The following is a 14575-nucleotide window of genomic DNA, read 5'->3' on the forward strand; positions in this document are numbered from 1 at the left end:
TTGAAGGAGGTTATTCGGCCTTACCAGGAACTCAGCAGCCCTTCCCCCTTATGAGGCACAGGTTGGAAGGTGGTACAAGCTAAACAGAAGCATTGAGGCCTAGCAGTTCTTAGGTGAAATAAAACAAAATGAAGGAAAAGACCACTGTCAGATAGAAGCAATAACTGCTAAGAAGCCAGGCCTGTGTGATTGAGCCTCTTATGAGTTAACCCACTCAACTGTAATGGTTACCCTTTATTTTCAAGACAGCTCTCCTTCTCTGGGAGGGGGAGAAGATTTCACCAGCCCCGATAGAGACCCTTCTCAGCTGTTTCTCAGCCTGAAGACAACAGTAGAAGCCACTGAAGCTCTTCTCATGATCAGTGAGAAGAGCTTCCAGCGGGTCTGTGGAGGGAGTGGGCTTAGCCTGTTCTCCCCCCAGACGAGCAGCTTCCAAGCCCTGGGCAGCGAGATTGGCCGCCCACATGACTGCCGGCTCCGTCACGGAGCCAGTGGAGGCTGCGGGGATCGGGGGCTGCATGGCCCCTGGAAGCTCCGGGATTTGTGCAGGGCATCCTGGGGAGACCTCCAGGACTGGGAAGCTTGTTTCAGCCTCCTGGTGGGGGTCTCCTTGTGTGTCACCACGGAGCCATGCCGTGGCAGCACACGGCCAGAAAAACCTGGGTTAGCGGAGCGCTCACTCCACTAACCTGGATAAAGGGGAGGGCTTCTTTGGGGGCTAACCCCCAGAGAATCACTGAGCTTGCCTGTGAGCCCGGTGGTTCTCATGATGGGAGAAAACCGGGCTGGGCTCCTTTAGCCCGGTTTCCCCCCATTGTGAGAATAGCCTCACTGTTTACCCCCCCTTGTCTTCTCTGCATAGTAACTCCCTTTTCCCTTCCACCTTTCTCTCTCCTCTCAAACATTCTGTGCTGTTGGCTGACTACAACTGAATGTGTGCAGATCTGATGTTACCATAAAACCTAGTGAGGGTAATTTTCTTAATTTATAGAAATTCAAAACTCTCAGCCTAACCTACTTCATAGGGTTGTTGTGAGGAGAAACTTAAGTATGTAGTACACCGCTCTGGGCTCCTTGAAGGAAGGGTGGGATATAAAATGTAAAAAATAATAATATTTATTTTGACAAACCCACCATTTATTTTGACAAACCTTCATACAGAAGACTGACTGTTGAATCGGTCTGGGCTTCACTAAGCTAGCAAATCTTCAATTGTAAAGCGGGGCGGAATCCAACTGTGGTGCTGCAGTTTCACGTGTACTTTTCAACTTCTTCTCCTCATAACTTGGCCCTTTTTCCTACTGATCCATTAAAAAAAACTGATGCACTTGTTCAGCAGGTGATTCTGAGCTTTAAAATGCCTGTTCTAGCATGAATAGTGCAAAGGGAAAGCTTTGAGAAACCACCAAAGATCAAGGTGGGGCACTGGCTGAAATAACATGATATTTTACCTGTTTTGCCTTTCCACCCATAATCCACAGGCACTCACATGCCTGTGTAATCTTCCTCAGGGGTGTAGCTAGGGGAGAGCCAGCCTGTGCTCACCCCTCTCCCCAGTGGCCCCTCGGAGTGAGGGACATAATGAAGAAAATAGGGAGGGGTGGAACTGGGGGCCCTTCAGCAGCTGGAAGGCCCAGGTTCTTTGAACCCACATGCTCAGTTATAGCTACATCCCTGCTTCCCACAATACTACCTTTTATGCATGAAATCTTTGAGAAAGACAGACAGACAGACAGACAGACACACATACAACCACAGAGCGCTGATTGTCCAATATGTTCTGAAAGTCTTACTTGTCTTATGTATTGCAGCATTAATATCAGTGAGTCCGATCATTCGAAGACTACTTCGGAACCAGAGTTGGAACAGGTAATTCATTGCATGAATGGAAAACTCTAAGAAGACTAGTAGATGTTGAAGGATAGGTGATGAAGATCAGTGATTACTGAGATGTTGGTTTTCTGGAAAGTTCTGAATTGGAACAATTTCTGGAAAATTTTCTGGAAACATTTCCCATGCAAAATTTTCTCATTTTCATAGAGTTTACATTAATTTTCTCCTCAGAAAATTTTACTGTGGAAATCTTCATGAGGTCCTAAATAGATTGTGATTTGATCTGACCTGTTATTTGACATTTCATAATAATAAAAAAACCAACGACCCGCCCCCCCCCATATGTTGTGGATTGCTTCTGGTAGATGACCTTTTACACCCCAGTATTTAGATTAGCTGTAAACTGTATCAGGAAACTATAAAGCTCCAATCCAGAAAACACATTGCCTGCGGGTTCATGCTCACAAGGACATTGCAGTGACAATTGTTGCAACTGCCTCTGATGGATGACCCTCTACACTCCACTATTTAGATTACCTGTCAGCTATATCAGGAACTGTTGTGTGCAAAGCTCCAGTCCAGAAATTACACTTCACATGTGAAGTGTATATGAATATGAACACTTCAGTGTTACACTTCACATGTGACACTTCACAGAATATGAGAAGACTATTGTAATGACAATATACAAGACTATTTACAATATACAAGACTTCACAAGACGATTGTAATGACAATATTTAAAGATAAATATCCAAGAGTAAAATTTCTATAAAAATACTAGTTTAACTCAAATTTATAATTAACCTCTTTATCTTCCTTAACTAATCCTTATGTTTGAGAAGCAAGAGCAAACTAGCTCCTAAAACATGCTATGAAACATCTAGTTCAGGTAAGAATCTTTTTAAAATGCTGAGTTGCGGGAGCAAAGGTTGTAGGTAAAAAAGATTACAGGTAGGTCATCATTTCTGGGTTTGATCCTAGCTGAATCACAATGAAAAAAGGAAGATGGGGTAATTTTATTCCAATATCCATGGCACAATAATTAATATATACGATACAATAAAAACACAATAATATTAATTATCATATACTTAATATATATGATAAACTGTATAAAAATGCTAGTTTACTTACATATCGTTTCGTACAGTATATAAAGACATTATAGCACAGGCAAAGTTTAAGGCATTAAAACATAGTATGGATTACAAAGGACAGTTCATTAAAAGTAGTTTAAAGGAGCATCATTCAAGGAGCTTTGTACTTACAAGAATCAATAATAATAATAAATTAATAATAAAAAATACACTTTATTTGTTAGCTGCCCTATAACAAATTGTTCTCCGGGTGGCTCACAACAGAGGATTAAAACATACAATAAAAACATAACACATTAAATCATAACAGACAAAAAAAGGTAAAAAGAAAATATAAAATACAATACAAAACAGTTTAAAAACTCATTATAAAATTAAATATCAGAACAAATCTGAAGACCCGAATTTAAAAACCCGAATTTAAAAGGCCTGTGTAAAAGGCCCACAAAAAGGTCTTTACCTGGCATCTAAAAGAACAAAGTGATGAAGCCAGGCGAACCTCACTGGGGAGGCTATTCCATAAATGGGGTGCAACCACCAAAAAGGCTCTCTCCAAAAAGGCTACCAGAATCTGGATTTGAATCTCCTCTTAGATTAGGTCCTAAAATGTCCTGTAAAATGTCTAGTTCAAATAAGCATCTTTGAAAAACACTGGGTTTCAGGAACAAAAGTTGTAGATAGAAAGGTTACAGGTAGGTCATTATCTCTAGCTCTGGCTAAATCAAATGACTGAAGGACAGCAGAGGCGGTTTCATTTCAATATCCATGATGCTTATTAATTTCCCCTGCTTAAAGGTTTTTTAAGTAGCCAAGTAGTTGAACTGAAATATATGATGAAGGTGGAGGGAGGAATCACTAAAAACACACAATATGGTTAAATGTTAGACTGAAATAAATTATTTGTATTAGGCCTGTGCATTGGAATCTCCAACTCAGACAGAAATGCGATTGAAAGTGGGCACTCCTGGTGTAGTCAGCGCCAAGCAGTACAGTCGCCAACTGTGGGTTACCCAATCACAGATTTGAATATCTGCGAATGGGAAATTGTGACAGGTCTCACCAACTGCGACCTGAATATCTGTGGTTTGGCAAGATTTTTTTGAAATGTGGAGGCTGGGGGGTGGGTGGGAATTTCAGGGGTCAGGGATGATTTCCAGGGTCCAGGGGTGGTTTTTTTCTATTTTTAACTGGGTTTTCTTTTTTTGTCTTTTTGCGACCACAATTCCCCCTACCCCGCTTTTCCCCATTGGTTATCATGCCTTGTCAACTGTGAGGTTTTCCAGGAACTGAACTCTCATGGTTGGTGAAGGACGACTGTACTTGTTATTGCCAGCACAGGGTGAGGGGAGCTTCTCACTAGAATTTGAGGCTGTAAATGGGATGCCAAGAACCTGCAGTATTGCTGGGAGCATGTGAATGGGAGGGGCATAGCTGGGGGAGAGGGGGCCTGTGTTCATCCGTCTCTCTGGCGGCCCCCCAGAGTGAGGGAGATAATGAAGAAAATAGAGAGAGGTGGAGCTAGAGGGCCCTTAGAAGCTGGGGGCCCATGTTCTTTGAACCCTTTCACTCAGTTATAGCTACGCCCCTGATATGGGATGCTGGGAATGGTATCTGTGGGGATACCTGGTTCCTCCCGAATTTCCTTCCAAAGGCTTAGGTGTGTTAAATGTTCCTCCCAACTTTCCAGCATCCTGTTCACAACCGCCAATTACAGTGAAAAGCTCTCGCCCACCCCATGTTGGAAATAGCAAGTACTGTGCTGGGTGCTGATCGTGCCAGGAGCACTCATGGCACCAGGGAGATTGTGCATTTCAGCTGGAGTTGGAGATTCCAGTACACAAGCCTAATTTTTATTGGAATATTCAATAAATCAATAAAACATATATGTACTCACAGGTTTCCTAGGGATAATAACCTGAAGAAGCTTGATTTGTGTAATTTCTTGTGTAAATCACCATGAGATGTCCCATTTTTAGCAGTATTAAAATGTAAACAAATAAATATTTGAAATTGTCAGACTTGCTTCATTTTACATTGGCATTCATTCATTGTTCTGTCCTGTCACTCAAGTGACAGTGCAGCAGTAATCAGAAACTCACACTGCTGTTGGCCAATGAATTTTCAGAAATGGAAAGTTTCCCCATAGCTTTGGGAAACTTTTTCAGAAAACTTAAATGGTTTTTTGTGGGGAGCAGAAAAGTACCTTGGCACATGTACCAAATGGTGGTTAGAACAAACTGGGATTTGCTGAGTTTGAGCACAGAAATGTCTCCCAGTTTGTTTTAAACGAGGAATAGAAGCAGCAAATTCTCTCTCCTCAGGCACAGAGGGGATGAAGGAATGTGTAGGCTTGCGACTCATGCTAATAATGTTAAACCATGCTTTAATTGTTTTATATTGAATCTGAATGCAGCCACTGTCTTTCATCACAACAAATTAGAGTACATTAATTTATTAAAGCAAAAAAGAATTCCTAAATGCTCACTGACATATTGCAGCGTATAGTTTATCTCCCACTTCATCTGACTTCCACAAAAGTTCATTCAGTCTGTTAGTCTTAAAGGTGCTGCAAGGCTCTTTGTTGTTTATACTGCTTTTGCATCTTTTATGCACAGGATAAGAGCACATCTCTGCTTAACCTCTTTTGGCTGCAGAATCGGCAATCCAGAGCAGTCTAAAAAGAGTAGAAGTTTTTATCTGATTTTATATTTCTCTGACTTTCCTCCACCGTAATGCATCTGGTTCCGAACATAAACCTTTGACTCCTTGTGAGCAAGAGGAGTGTTGCTTTAATTCTAGAATGACAACAACAAATATTTATATGCCGCTTTTCAACTAAAGTTCCCAAAGTGGTTTACATAGATATAAATAAATAAATAAAATGGCTCCCTGTCCCCAAAGGGCTCACAATTTAAATAAGAAACACAAGATAGACACCACCAACAGCCACTGGAGGGATGCTGTGCTGGGATGAATAGGGCCAGTTGCTCTCCCTCTGCTAAATAAAGAGAATCACCACTTTTAAAAGATGCTTCTTTGCTCAGTTAGCAGGGGTCTAGAACTAGAACACAATTCTTATTTTGAATGTAATGAGATGTAGGTGGTCATATACACACACCATTTTTGTTTTCCCAAACAGGAAGATGAAGACTTGAGTATTGAAACAGAAGTGCAAACTTCTAATGTGGAAATCCCAGAAGGAAATAGGTGGCGGTGGTCACGGTTACATAATGAAGTAGAGGTGCAAACCTCGTTGGGTTCATTACCTGTTGAGGAGGTAGAGTCAGCATCTGAGGCTGATGTTCAGATCCAAACTTCATTTTCAAGTATACCAAGAGAAATTGAAGCCCAGGCACAAACTTCATTTCTCTCCTCACCCCCAACCTCATTTGAAACTGATGTCCAAGTGCAAACTTCATTTACTGAACTATCAAAGGAAGCTGAAGCTCAGGTGCAAACGTCACTGCTTTCATTACCTGAAGAAAATGAGGCCCAGGTGCAAACCTCATTTCCTTCATCACCTAGAAGGGAGTCTGCCGTCTCTTTGTGCAGTTCTGCTCAAAGGCAACCCTCCTATATAGAATTATTAGAGAAGATTGTTTCTTTGCCGTCTTTTGTGGAGGCCCAGGTGCAAACCTCAGCTATTGACATGCCTCCTTCAGAAACAGACATCCAAGTACAGACTTCATTTTCAGACTATATGTCAGAAAGGGATGATGTATCCTCGGCAGGAACAGAGCCACAGAGTAGGATGTCACCTTGTCCATTGTCTGAAATGAACCTAAGCACATTATACCCTTTATATGTTGATGCTGGGGCACAAACTTTACCTGTAGAAATTCCACCTGGGAATGACTGGCGTTCTGCACGACTAAAAGCTACAGTCCAGTTACAAACCTCTCTTGATTCAATGAATCAGGAACCCATTCCCCAAACACAAGTTATTGAAGTACAATCTTCAACACCTGAGTTAGAAAAAGTAGATGAGGTGTCAAGGTTGTTGGAAGCCCCTCTTGCAATAGAAGAGAAGTTTCCCCCATCTGAATTGATTGAAACTGGCATACAGACATCTGACATAGAGATTCACGAATGGGATAAATGGCGTTTGTCGCGACCACAAACTGCTAATATAGATGCTCAAACATCAACCCTTGACTTGCTAAGGAAGCTTTCTGTGTTAGCACAGATTGAGACCATGGATCTAGCTTCCCGTAATGAGTTACTTAAAAAAATTTCTTCTCTGTCAATGACTGAACCCCCATTGAAGATCCCGACTCATGAATTAATGAGGAAGACTTCTGCTTTGTCAGAATCTGCTGCTCAAGATTTAATTTTAAGCACTGAGCTACAAAAAAAGCGCCCTTTCTCAGCAGAAGTGGTATCAGCTTTGGATTATGAAATTGCTCGGAGGCGTTCTTCTTCTCCACAAACAAAGGAGATCCAGATACAAACATCTGACTTGGAACTTCTTAAAAAACTCTCTTCTTTGTCGCATACTGAACCCACGGAGAAGACACCGGATGTTGATTCTTCAAAGTACTCTTCCTTATCATTGAATGAGGCGAAGGGTAAAGATCAGGAGGAAGGAAGGAAGGAATACCTTATTTCTCCAGAAGTAATGGAAGATCAGATTCGCAAGTGGTATCATGAACTTCCAGAAGTGCAGACATCTGCCTCTCAGGCCCCAGTCCAGAGAGAACCTCTTTGGTCTTCATTAGTTGACAGTGAGGTACAAACAACAGATGTTGAAATGCCATTTGGAAATAGATGGCAGGAATCACGACTGCAAGCTGAAGCTGATGTGCAGACAATGGGACTTGAATTACCAATGGAAGAAGCTGATCCTTACCTCCAATTACAGAGTGAAATCCAGACTCAAACCTCCTTGCTTGATGTATGGAAAGCTAGAAATTTAGCTGATGCCCAGATGCAGACATCCCTCTTGGATGTAGCCAGAAGGATGGAGTCCCCTCCTCCATTTGTAGTTGATAGTGAGGTGCAAACATCATTATATGACATTTTGAAAGCAAAAGAACAAGCTGATTTTCAAACACAAACCTCACTATCTGAGCAAGGAATTGATTCTCTTCCTGCAGAACATGTTGATAGGCTGGTGCAAACCTCCTTTTTAGACATATGGAAAGCAAAAGAACTAGCAGACATGCAGCAGAAGGTCTCTGAGAGTGAGTTACTGGAGCCAAAAGTGGAGTCTCCTCCCCTGTTACAAGCTGATTTGGAGATGCAGACATCTTTGACAGATTTATGGAGAGAAAAGGACAAAACTGATACTCAAAGCTCCTTTTTTGAGTTAGTAGAGGCACAGAAAGAGCCTCCTCAGCCAACACAAAGTGATGCTCAGGTGCAAACATCAGATGTTGAAATCCCTTTGGGGAACACGTGGCGTGCATCACGCTTGCATACTGACATGCATGTGCAGACATCACTGTCAAATTTAGAAAAAGCAAAATTAGAGTCTCTTCTATCACAAATGAACGTCCAGGAGCAAACTTCCCTCCTTGACATATGGAAGACGAAAGAACTAAATGATGCTCAGATACAGACTTCTTGGAAGGAGTTGCCAAAATCAGTAGAACCGTCCCCCCCAGCATCACCAATGGGCATCCAGTCGCAAACTTCCCTCCTTGATACGTGGAAGACAAAAGAACGAAGTGATGCCCAGATGCAAACTTCTTGGGCTGATTTGTCAAAATCTTTGGAAGAACCTCCTGTTCGTCCTGCATCAAAAATGGACACTCGGATAACAACCTCTGTCCTAGATATGCAGAAGACCAAAGAACAAAGTGATGCCCAGATGCAAACTTCTTGGGCTGATTTGTCAAAATCTATGCAAGAAGCTCCTGTTCGTCCTGCATCACAAATGGATATTCAAGCAAAAACCACTCTCCTAGACACGCAGAAGACCATAGAACAAAGAGATGCCCAGATGCAAACTTCTTCGACTGGTTTGTCAAAATCTGTGGAAGAATCTCCTGTTTGTCCCACATCACAAATGGACATTCGGGCAAAAACCTCTCTCCTAGACATGCAGAAGACCAAAGAACAGAGTGATGCCCAGATGCAAACTTCTTGGGCTGATTTGTCAAAATCTGTGCAAGAAGCTCCTGTTCGTCCCACATCACAAATGAACATTCAGGCAAAAACCTCTCTCCTAGACACACGGAAGACCATAGAACGAAGTGATGCCCAAATGCAAACTTCTTGGGCTGATTTGTCGAAATCTGTGGAAGAGCCCCCTGTTCGTCCTGCATCACAAATAGATCTTCAGGCAACAACCTCTCTCTTTGACTCGTGGAAGACCAAAGAACGAAGTGATGCTCAGATGCAAACTTCTTCGACTGATTTGTCAAAATCTGTGGAAGAACCTCCTGTTCATCCTGCATCACAAATGGACATTCAAGCAAAAACCTCTCTCCTAGACACACGGAAGACCATAGAACAAAGAGATGCCCAGATGCAAACTTCTTCACCTGATTTGTCAAAATCTGTGGAAGAACCTCCTGTTCGTCCCACATCACAAATGGATACTCGGGCAAAAGCTTCTCTCCTAGACATGCAGAAGACCAAAGAACAAAGTGATGCCCAGATGCAAACTTCTTGGGCTGATTTGTCAAAATCTGTGCAAGAAGCTCCTGTTCGTCCTGCATCACAAATGGACATTCAGGCAACAACCTCCCTCTTAGACACACGGAAGACCAAAGAACAAAGTGATGCCCAGATGCAAACTTCTTGGGCTGATTTGTCAAAATCTGTGGAAGAACCTCCTGTTCGTCCCACATCACAAATGGACGTTCGGACAACAACCTCCCTCTTAGACACACGGAAGACCAAAGAACGAAGTGATGCCCAAATGCAAACTTCTTCGACTGATTTGCCAAAATCTGTGGAAGAGCCCCCTGTTCGCCCCACATCACAAATGGACATTCGGGCAACAACCTCCCTCCTAGACACACGGAAGACCAAAGAACTAAGCGATGCCCAGATGCAAACCTCTTGGGCTGATGTGTCAAAATCTATGGGAGAATCTCCTTTTCGATCCATATCACAAATAGACACCCAGGCAAAAACCTCCCTCCTAGACACGAGGATGATCAAAGAACTAAGCGATGCCCAGATGCAAACTTCTTGGACTGATGTGTCAAAATCAATGGAACATTCTCATGTTCGTTCCGCATCAAAAATGGACATCCAGGCACAGACCTCCATCCTTGATATCTGGAAAGCAAAAGAACTACATGATGCCCAGATGCAAACTTCTTGGAAGGATTTGCCAAAATCCATGGAAGAGCCTTGTGTCCCACAACAGTCTGAAAGTCCAAGGCAGTCACCCACACCTGAGGCAGCAAAGTCTTTTTCCTCAGCCCAAATCAACACTGAGGTGCAAACCTCCTCTCTTGACATATGGAGGACAAAAGAACTAAATGATGCTCAGATACAAACTTCCAGGATGGATTTGTCTCTCCCACCACAGATTAAAAGTTCCGTGCAACTCAGGCCTCACTTAGCAGATACAGCAGCTGAATCTCCTCCCCCAGCCCATGTTGGCCCAAACAAGCAAACTTCCTTGCCTGAAATATACAAGATTAATGAGTCAGTAGATTTTCAGAGACAAAGCTCTAAGAATGAATTTCCAAAGTCAAGAACAGCATCTCCTTCTCAATCACAAACTGCCACCAAAGTCCAGACCTCCCAGCTTGATCTCTGGACACCGGAACAGCTATTTGATGCCCAGATGCAGTCCTCAAGGACCAATGTGTCACATGCTACAGTAGAGTCTGCTGTCCCATCACGAACCACCAGCCCAATGAGACCACCCACACCTGCGTCACCATATGGAATTGTGGACGATGCTCCTCTAGCACGAAATAGTACTCCGGTGCCAGCATCCTTACTTGAACAATGGACCACAAGAGATGAAGCAGAGGTGCAAATGCAAACTGCCAGCCTTGGCTTGTCTTTTGACAAAGATTCACCTTTATTCCCTTTACTACTAGAGAGGCAGATGGAAACTGGAGATATTAAGAAGCCTGAAAAGGAGAAGCAATTTTCCAAAGTAAAGATGAAGTCAAAAGTTCCTGTATTTTCTGAAGCCCAGGTTCAGACCTCCTTTGTTGAAATACCTCGGGGGAAGAAATGGCGCTCATCTCGCTTATGTACGGAGGCTCAAGTGCAAACCTCATTTCCTGACCTTCGTGTGAAAGACAGGGCCCCATCCTTGCAGAAGATGGTCACTGATCATGTGGCACCCAAAAGGTAGGGATAACTCTGCTATAGCCCTACTGTGCTGCAACTTTGCCTTTCCCTCTCTGTGTTCTACCTCTGCTTCAGCGATTGAGAATCAAAACATATGAGCAAAAGTTCCAGTGGATTCATTTGTTACTGAAATTCTCCATTTGATGACACTGCAGGTGGGAGATGGAGCGTTTGAGGGCTCCTCCCCATATAAAATGCTCCCTGTACATACAGACTTGGAATGTCAGGAGAAAGATTTAGGCTAGCCTTTTCCCTAACATTCTTTTTTGTATGTGTAGATACTATTTTATGGTGCGGAGTGGGATGTGGAGAGCCAGGGATCCACAAATTTCGTCTAGCCTTGGTAGCCTTGGTAGCCTGCCAGAGATGTGTACTTAAATTGACCCTGTCTCTCCCCTAAGTAGGAGGGGTGGGGCCTTGACTGTGGTATCTTGTTGAGCTTTCAAAGCATTCCAAAGTGTCACCAGGGCCAACACAACTACAGTCGTAAACCTCTGCTCTTCTGTCTAGCTCTGAGCTCACTGAGGGAGTGGGGACATATACCAAGCCTTAGAGAGGCTTAAGAAGCAGAAGATATTTAGTTCCTCTCTCAGCCTCTTCTCCAAAGTCAGAGCAAGTTCAGGGCCTGGCCTCCTCCAGGCTCCAGTAGTGGCTGGTATAAATGAGCTGAGGGTGGCGGAAAATGAGCTTCAGGTGCAGCTCATGATGTCCCCATTTTGCCCCATCCCAGCTACCTCTCTCCTTCTTTCATCTGCCCCAAGCTCAGCGGGCTGGAAATTCACCCTGTTGGGTATCGAACTCCACAATCCCTAATGTGGTGAATTACCAGCTCACTAAGCTCAAGGTGGGGCAGATGAGAGAGGTGGGGCAGAATGGAAGCAGGGTACTCATATTCTGCCCCCCTCCCAGCTCGTTTGTATGCCACTGGCAGGCTCTGGGGTATACAAGATCTCCCAAATTTAGCACTGAACATTTGAGGCACTAAACATTGGGAAGAGTAGTGGTTCATTACAGAATTAAAAATATGCTAGTGGTAAACTGGCAAGTGCATTTGTTGACTCCTGGGGGAAGCATTTAATTCCCCCACCTGTAGTCTCAAATGGTAAAGCCAAGCATCCTTTTCATCACATGGGGCTTCTGCTATGATGTTTAGTCTCGTAGTAATAGTGGTAGTAGTAGTACAATGCTTTGATATGAATTTTTATTTTTATATCCTGCTCTTCCTCCAAGGAGCTCAGAGCAATGTACATGCTTATTTCTATCCTCACAACAATCCTATGAGGTAGGTTAGGCTGAGAGATACATGACTGGCCCAGAGTCACCCAGTGAGTTTCATGGTTGAATGGGGATTCGAATTATAAAGACTGTACTGAAAATTAGCTGTGAGGCTATTTGCCTACCTTCCTTTAGGTCTGGTTCATCATTTGATAACTGTAGCATAGCATCCAGTGGCGACTTAGATGTGCAACCGAGAACAAAATACAGAAACAACATTTTTATAACTTCAGATGTCAACACTTTTCAACTGAGCCAGTTCAAACACTCAGTCACAATATGCAATTGTATTATTCCTTGGTGTGTGTGAGTGTCTGTTTCTATATCTATATAAACACACATACACCATGAACAGATATCTAGATGAATGCTGATAATCATCTACAGTACTCGCCCACCAGCTGATTTTTCTCACAAGGCCCTTTGTTGCATCTAAAGGTTCCCTTCCTCCCTTCTGGAGGAAGGACACATTTGAATGTAACCCCATCTGCAGTAGGCTGAGTCTGAGAGATAGTGATTGCCGCTATGGGCAGCCAATCTGAGTGGAGGAGAGTTGAATCCAGATTTCTGTGAGGATAAGCAGGGCTGACTTTGAGCTAATTGTAAGCACCAAAATAGCCCTAGTACAATCTCACACTTATATCCCGCTCTTCCTCCAAGGAGCTCAGAGCGGTATACATGGTTATTTTTATCTTCACAACAATCCTATGAGGTAGTTTAGGCTGAGAGATACATGACTGGCCTAGAGTCACTCAGTGAGTTTCATGGTTGAATGGGGATTTGAACTCAGGTCTTCCCGGTCCTAGTCCAACACTCTAATCACTACATTATGCTGGCTCCCAGCATAGGACCCAGTAGGTGGGTCCTAGACAATGTGATCACCTAGGATGCCAAGCTATGGGTGCTACCACCAGTCGCCCGCCATGTATGTATGTATGTATGTATTTATCTATCAGATTTGTACAGCGCCCCAAACTTCCGTCTCTTGGTGGTTAACAATAACATAACAAGTTTAACACATACACAAAATTTGCCTTTGCCTCCAGCTCCGCTCCCCACTGGCTTGCTTGCCTGCAGCCTCCCCCGCCCCATTTCCTACCTGTCCATTTGTTTACCTACTTGCATGTCACATCCACATCATCTGGCACAGCCGGAATAGGTCTCTGCTAGTGCTCAAAAGTGTCGTGCCACGTTAAAATGTTGTCATCTCACATGCTGCGATGTGTCGTTATGCATTATGTCATTATAAATGCATTGTGGTCCTTTGAGGCCAGGGTTGAGCAGGCAGGCAGGAGCTGCCTGGGGACGGGGTGTGTGTGAGGGGGATGGGCATATCCTCTGCCTTCCTGGGGGGCAGGGTGTGAGCAGGGGGAGCCAAAGCCAGGCTTCATATGGAGCATCACAAATCCTTGGGCTGGCCCTGAGTTTTAGAGAGTTGTAGGTTGTATGATCATTGCTCATGGTGTGAACACTAATCCTGTGGCTGACCCTGGGAAATAGGTTTGGTGGTCTTTTCACAGTGTTTCAGCTGAGCAAAGAGGAACTTTTCTAAAGTGGTGATTCCTTTTATTTAGCAGGGGGGGAACAACCGGCCCTATCCATCCCTAACAGAGCGTCCCTCCAGGAGCTGTTGGTGGTGTCTATCTTATGTTTCTTTTTTAGATTGTGAGTCCTTTGGGGACAGGGAGCCATTTTATTTATTTTTTTAATATCTGTGTAAAACACTTTGGGAACTTTTGTTGAAAAGTGGTATATAAATATTTGTCATATTCATATTCAAAAGCATGCAAAACCTATTTGACAGGAGATAGTGAGACAAATGACATATATATGTTCATCATGCGAAGCACTGCCTCTCTCAAACTCTCTTAAAAACTGCCTGCTATGTCTTGGAAAGATTAAAACCCTTTCTAATTGTTTTCTTCTGCTATTACAGAGTTCCAAAAGGACCACGGCGAGCAGCACCAGTATCTGTACACTTACATGTTAAGATGTCTCCAAAGCGTCGAGCTAGCAATGAAAAAAAATAGTGAATAATTGAATTTAAAGAAATAAAAGATTGCAACATAGCACACACATAACTAGTGGCTGTTTCT

General features: G+C 43.3%; 1 protein-coding gene across 1 annotated transcript; it reads left to right on the plus strand.

Moving 5' to 3' along the window:
- The first annotated feature begins 223 nt into the window (after positions 1-223).
- On the plus strand, positions 224-14560 carry LOC128331336 (uncharacterized). Its single transcript, XM_053264679.1, has 4 exons — positions 224-663; positions 943-971; positions 1812-1869; positions 14416-14560. The coding sequence occupies exons 1-4, from the start codon at positions 224-226 to the stop codon at positions 14507-14509; spliced, it is 621 nt and encodes a 206-aa protein (XP_053120654.1). The 3' UTR covers positions 14510-14560.
- Positions 14561-14575: the final 15 nt, after the last annotated feature.

Source organism: Hemicordylus capensis, chromosome 6 (genome assembly GCF_027244095.1).
Source record: "Hemicordylus capensis ecotype Gifberg chromosome 6, rHemCap1.1.pri, whole genome shotgun sequence".
Taxonomy (NCBI): Eukaryota; Metazoa; Chordata; class Lepidosauria; order Squamata; family Cordylidae; genus Hemicordylus; species Hemicordylus capensis.

Bases quoted from the DNA above. Each gene is read 5' to 3' on its own strand.
- LOC128331336 (XM_053264679.1), top strand. From the start codon at position 224: ATGGTTACCCTTTATTTTCAAGACAGCTCTCCTTCTCTGGGAGGGGGA. The intron at 972-1,811 runs GTAATTTTCTTA...TATGTATTGCAG, and splicing joins TACCATAAAACCTAGTGAGG to CATTAATATCAGTGAGTCCG. The intron at 1,870-14,415 runs GTAATTCATTGC...CTGCTATTACAG, and splicing joins CGGAACCAGAGTTGGAACAG to AGTTCCAAAAGGACCACGGC.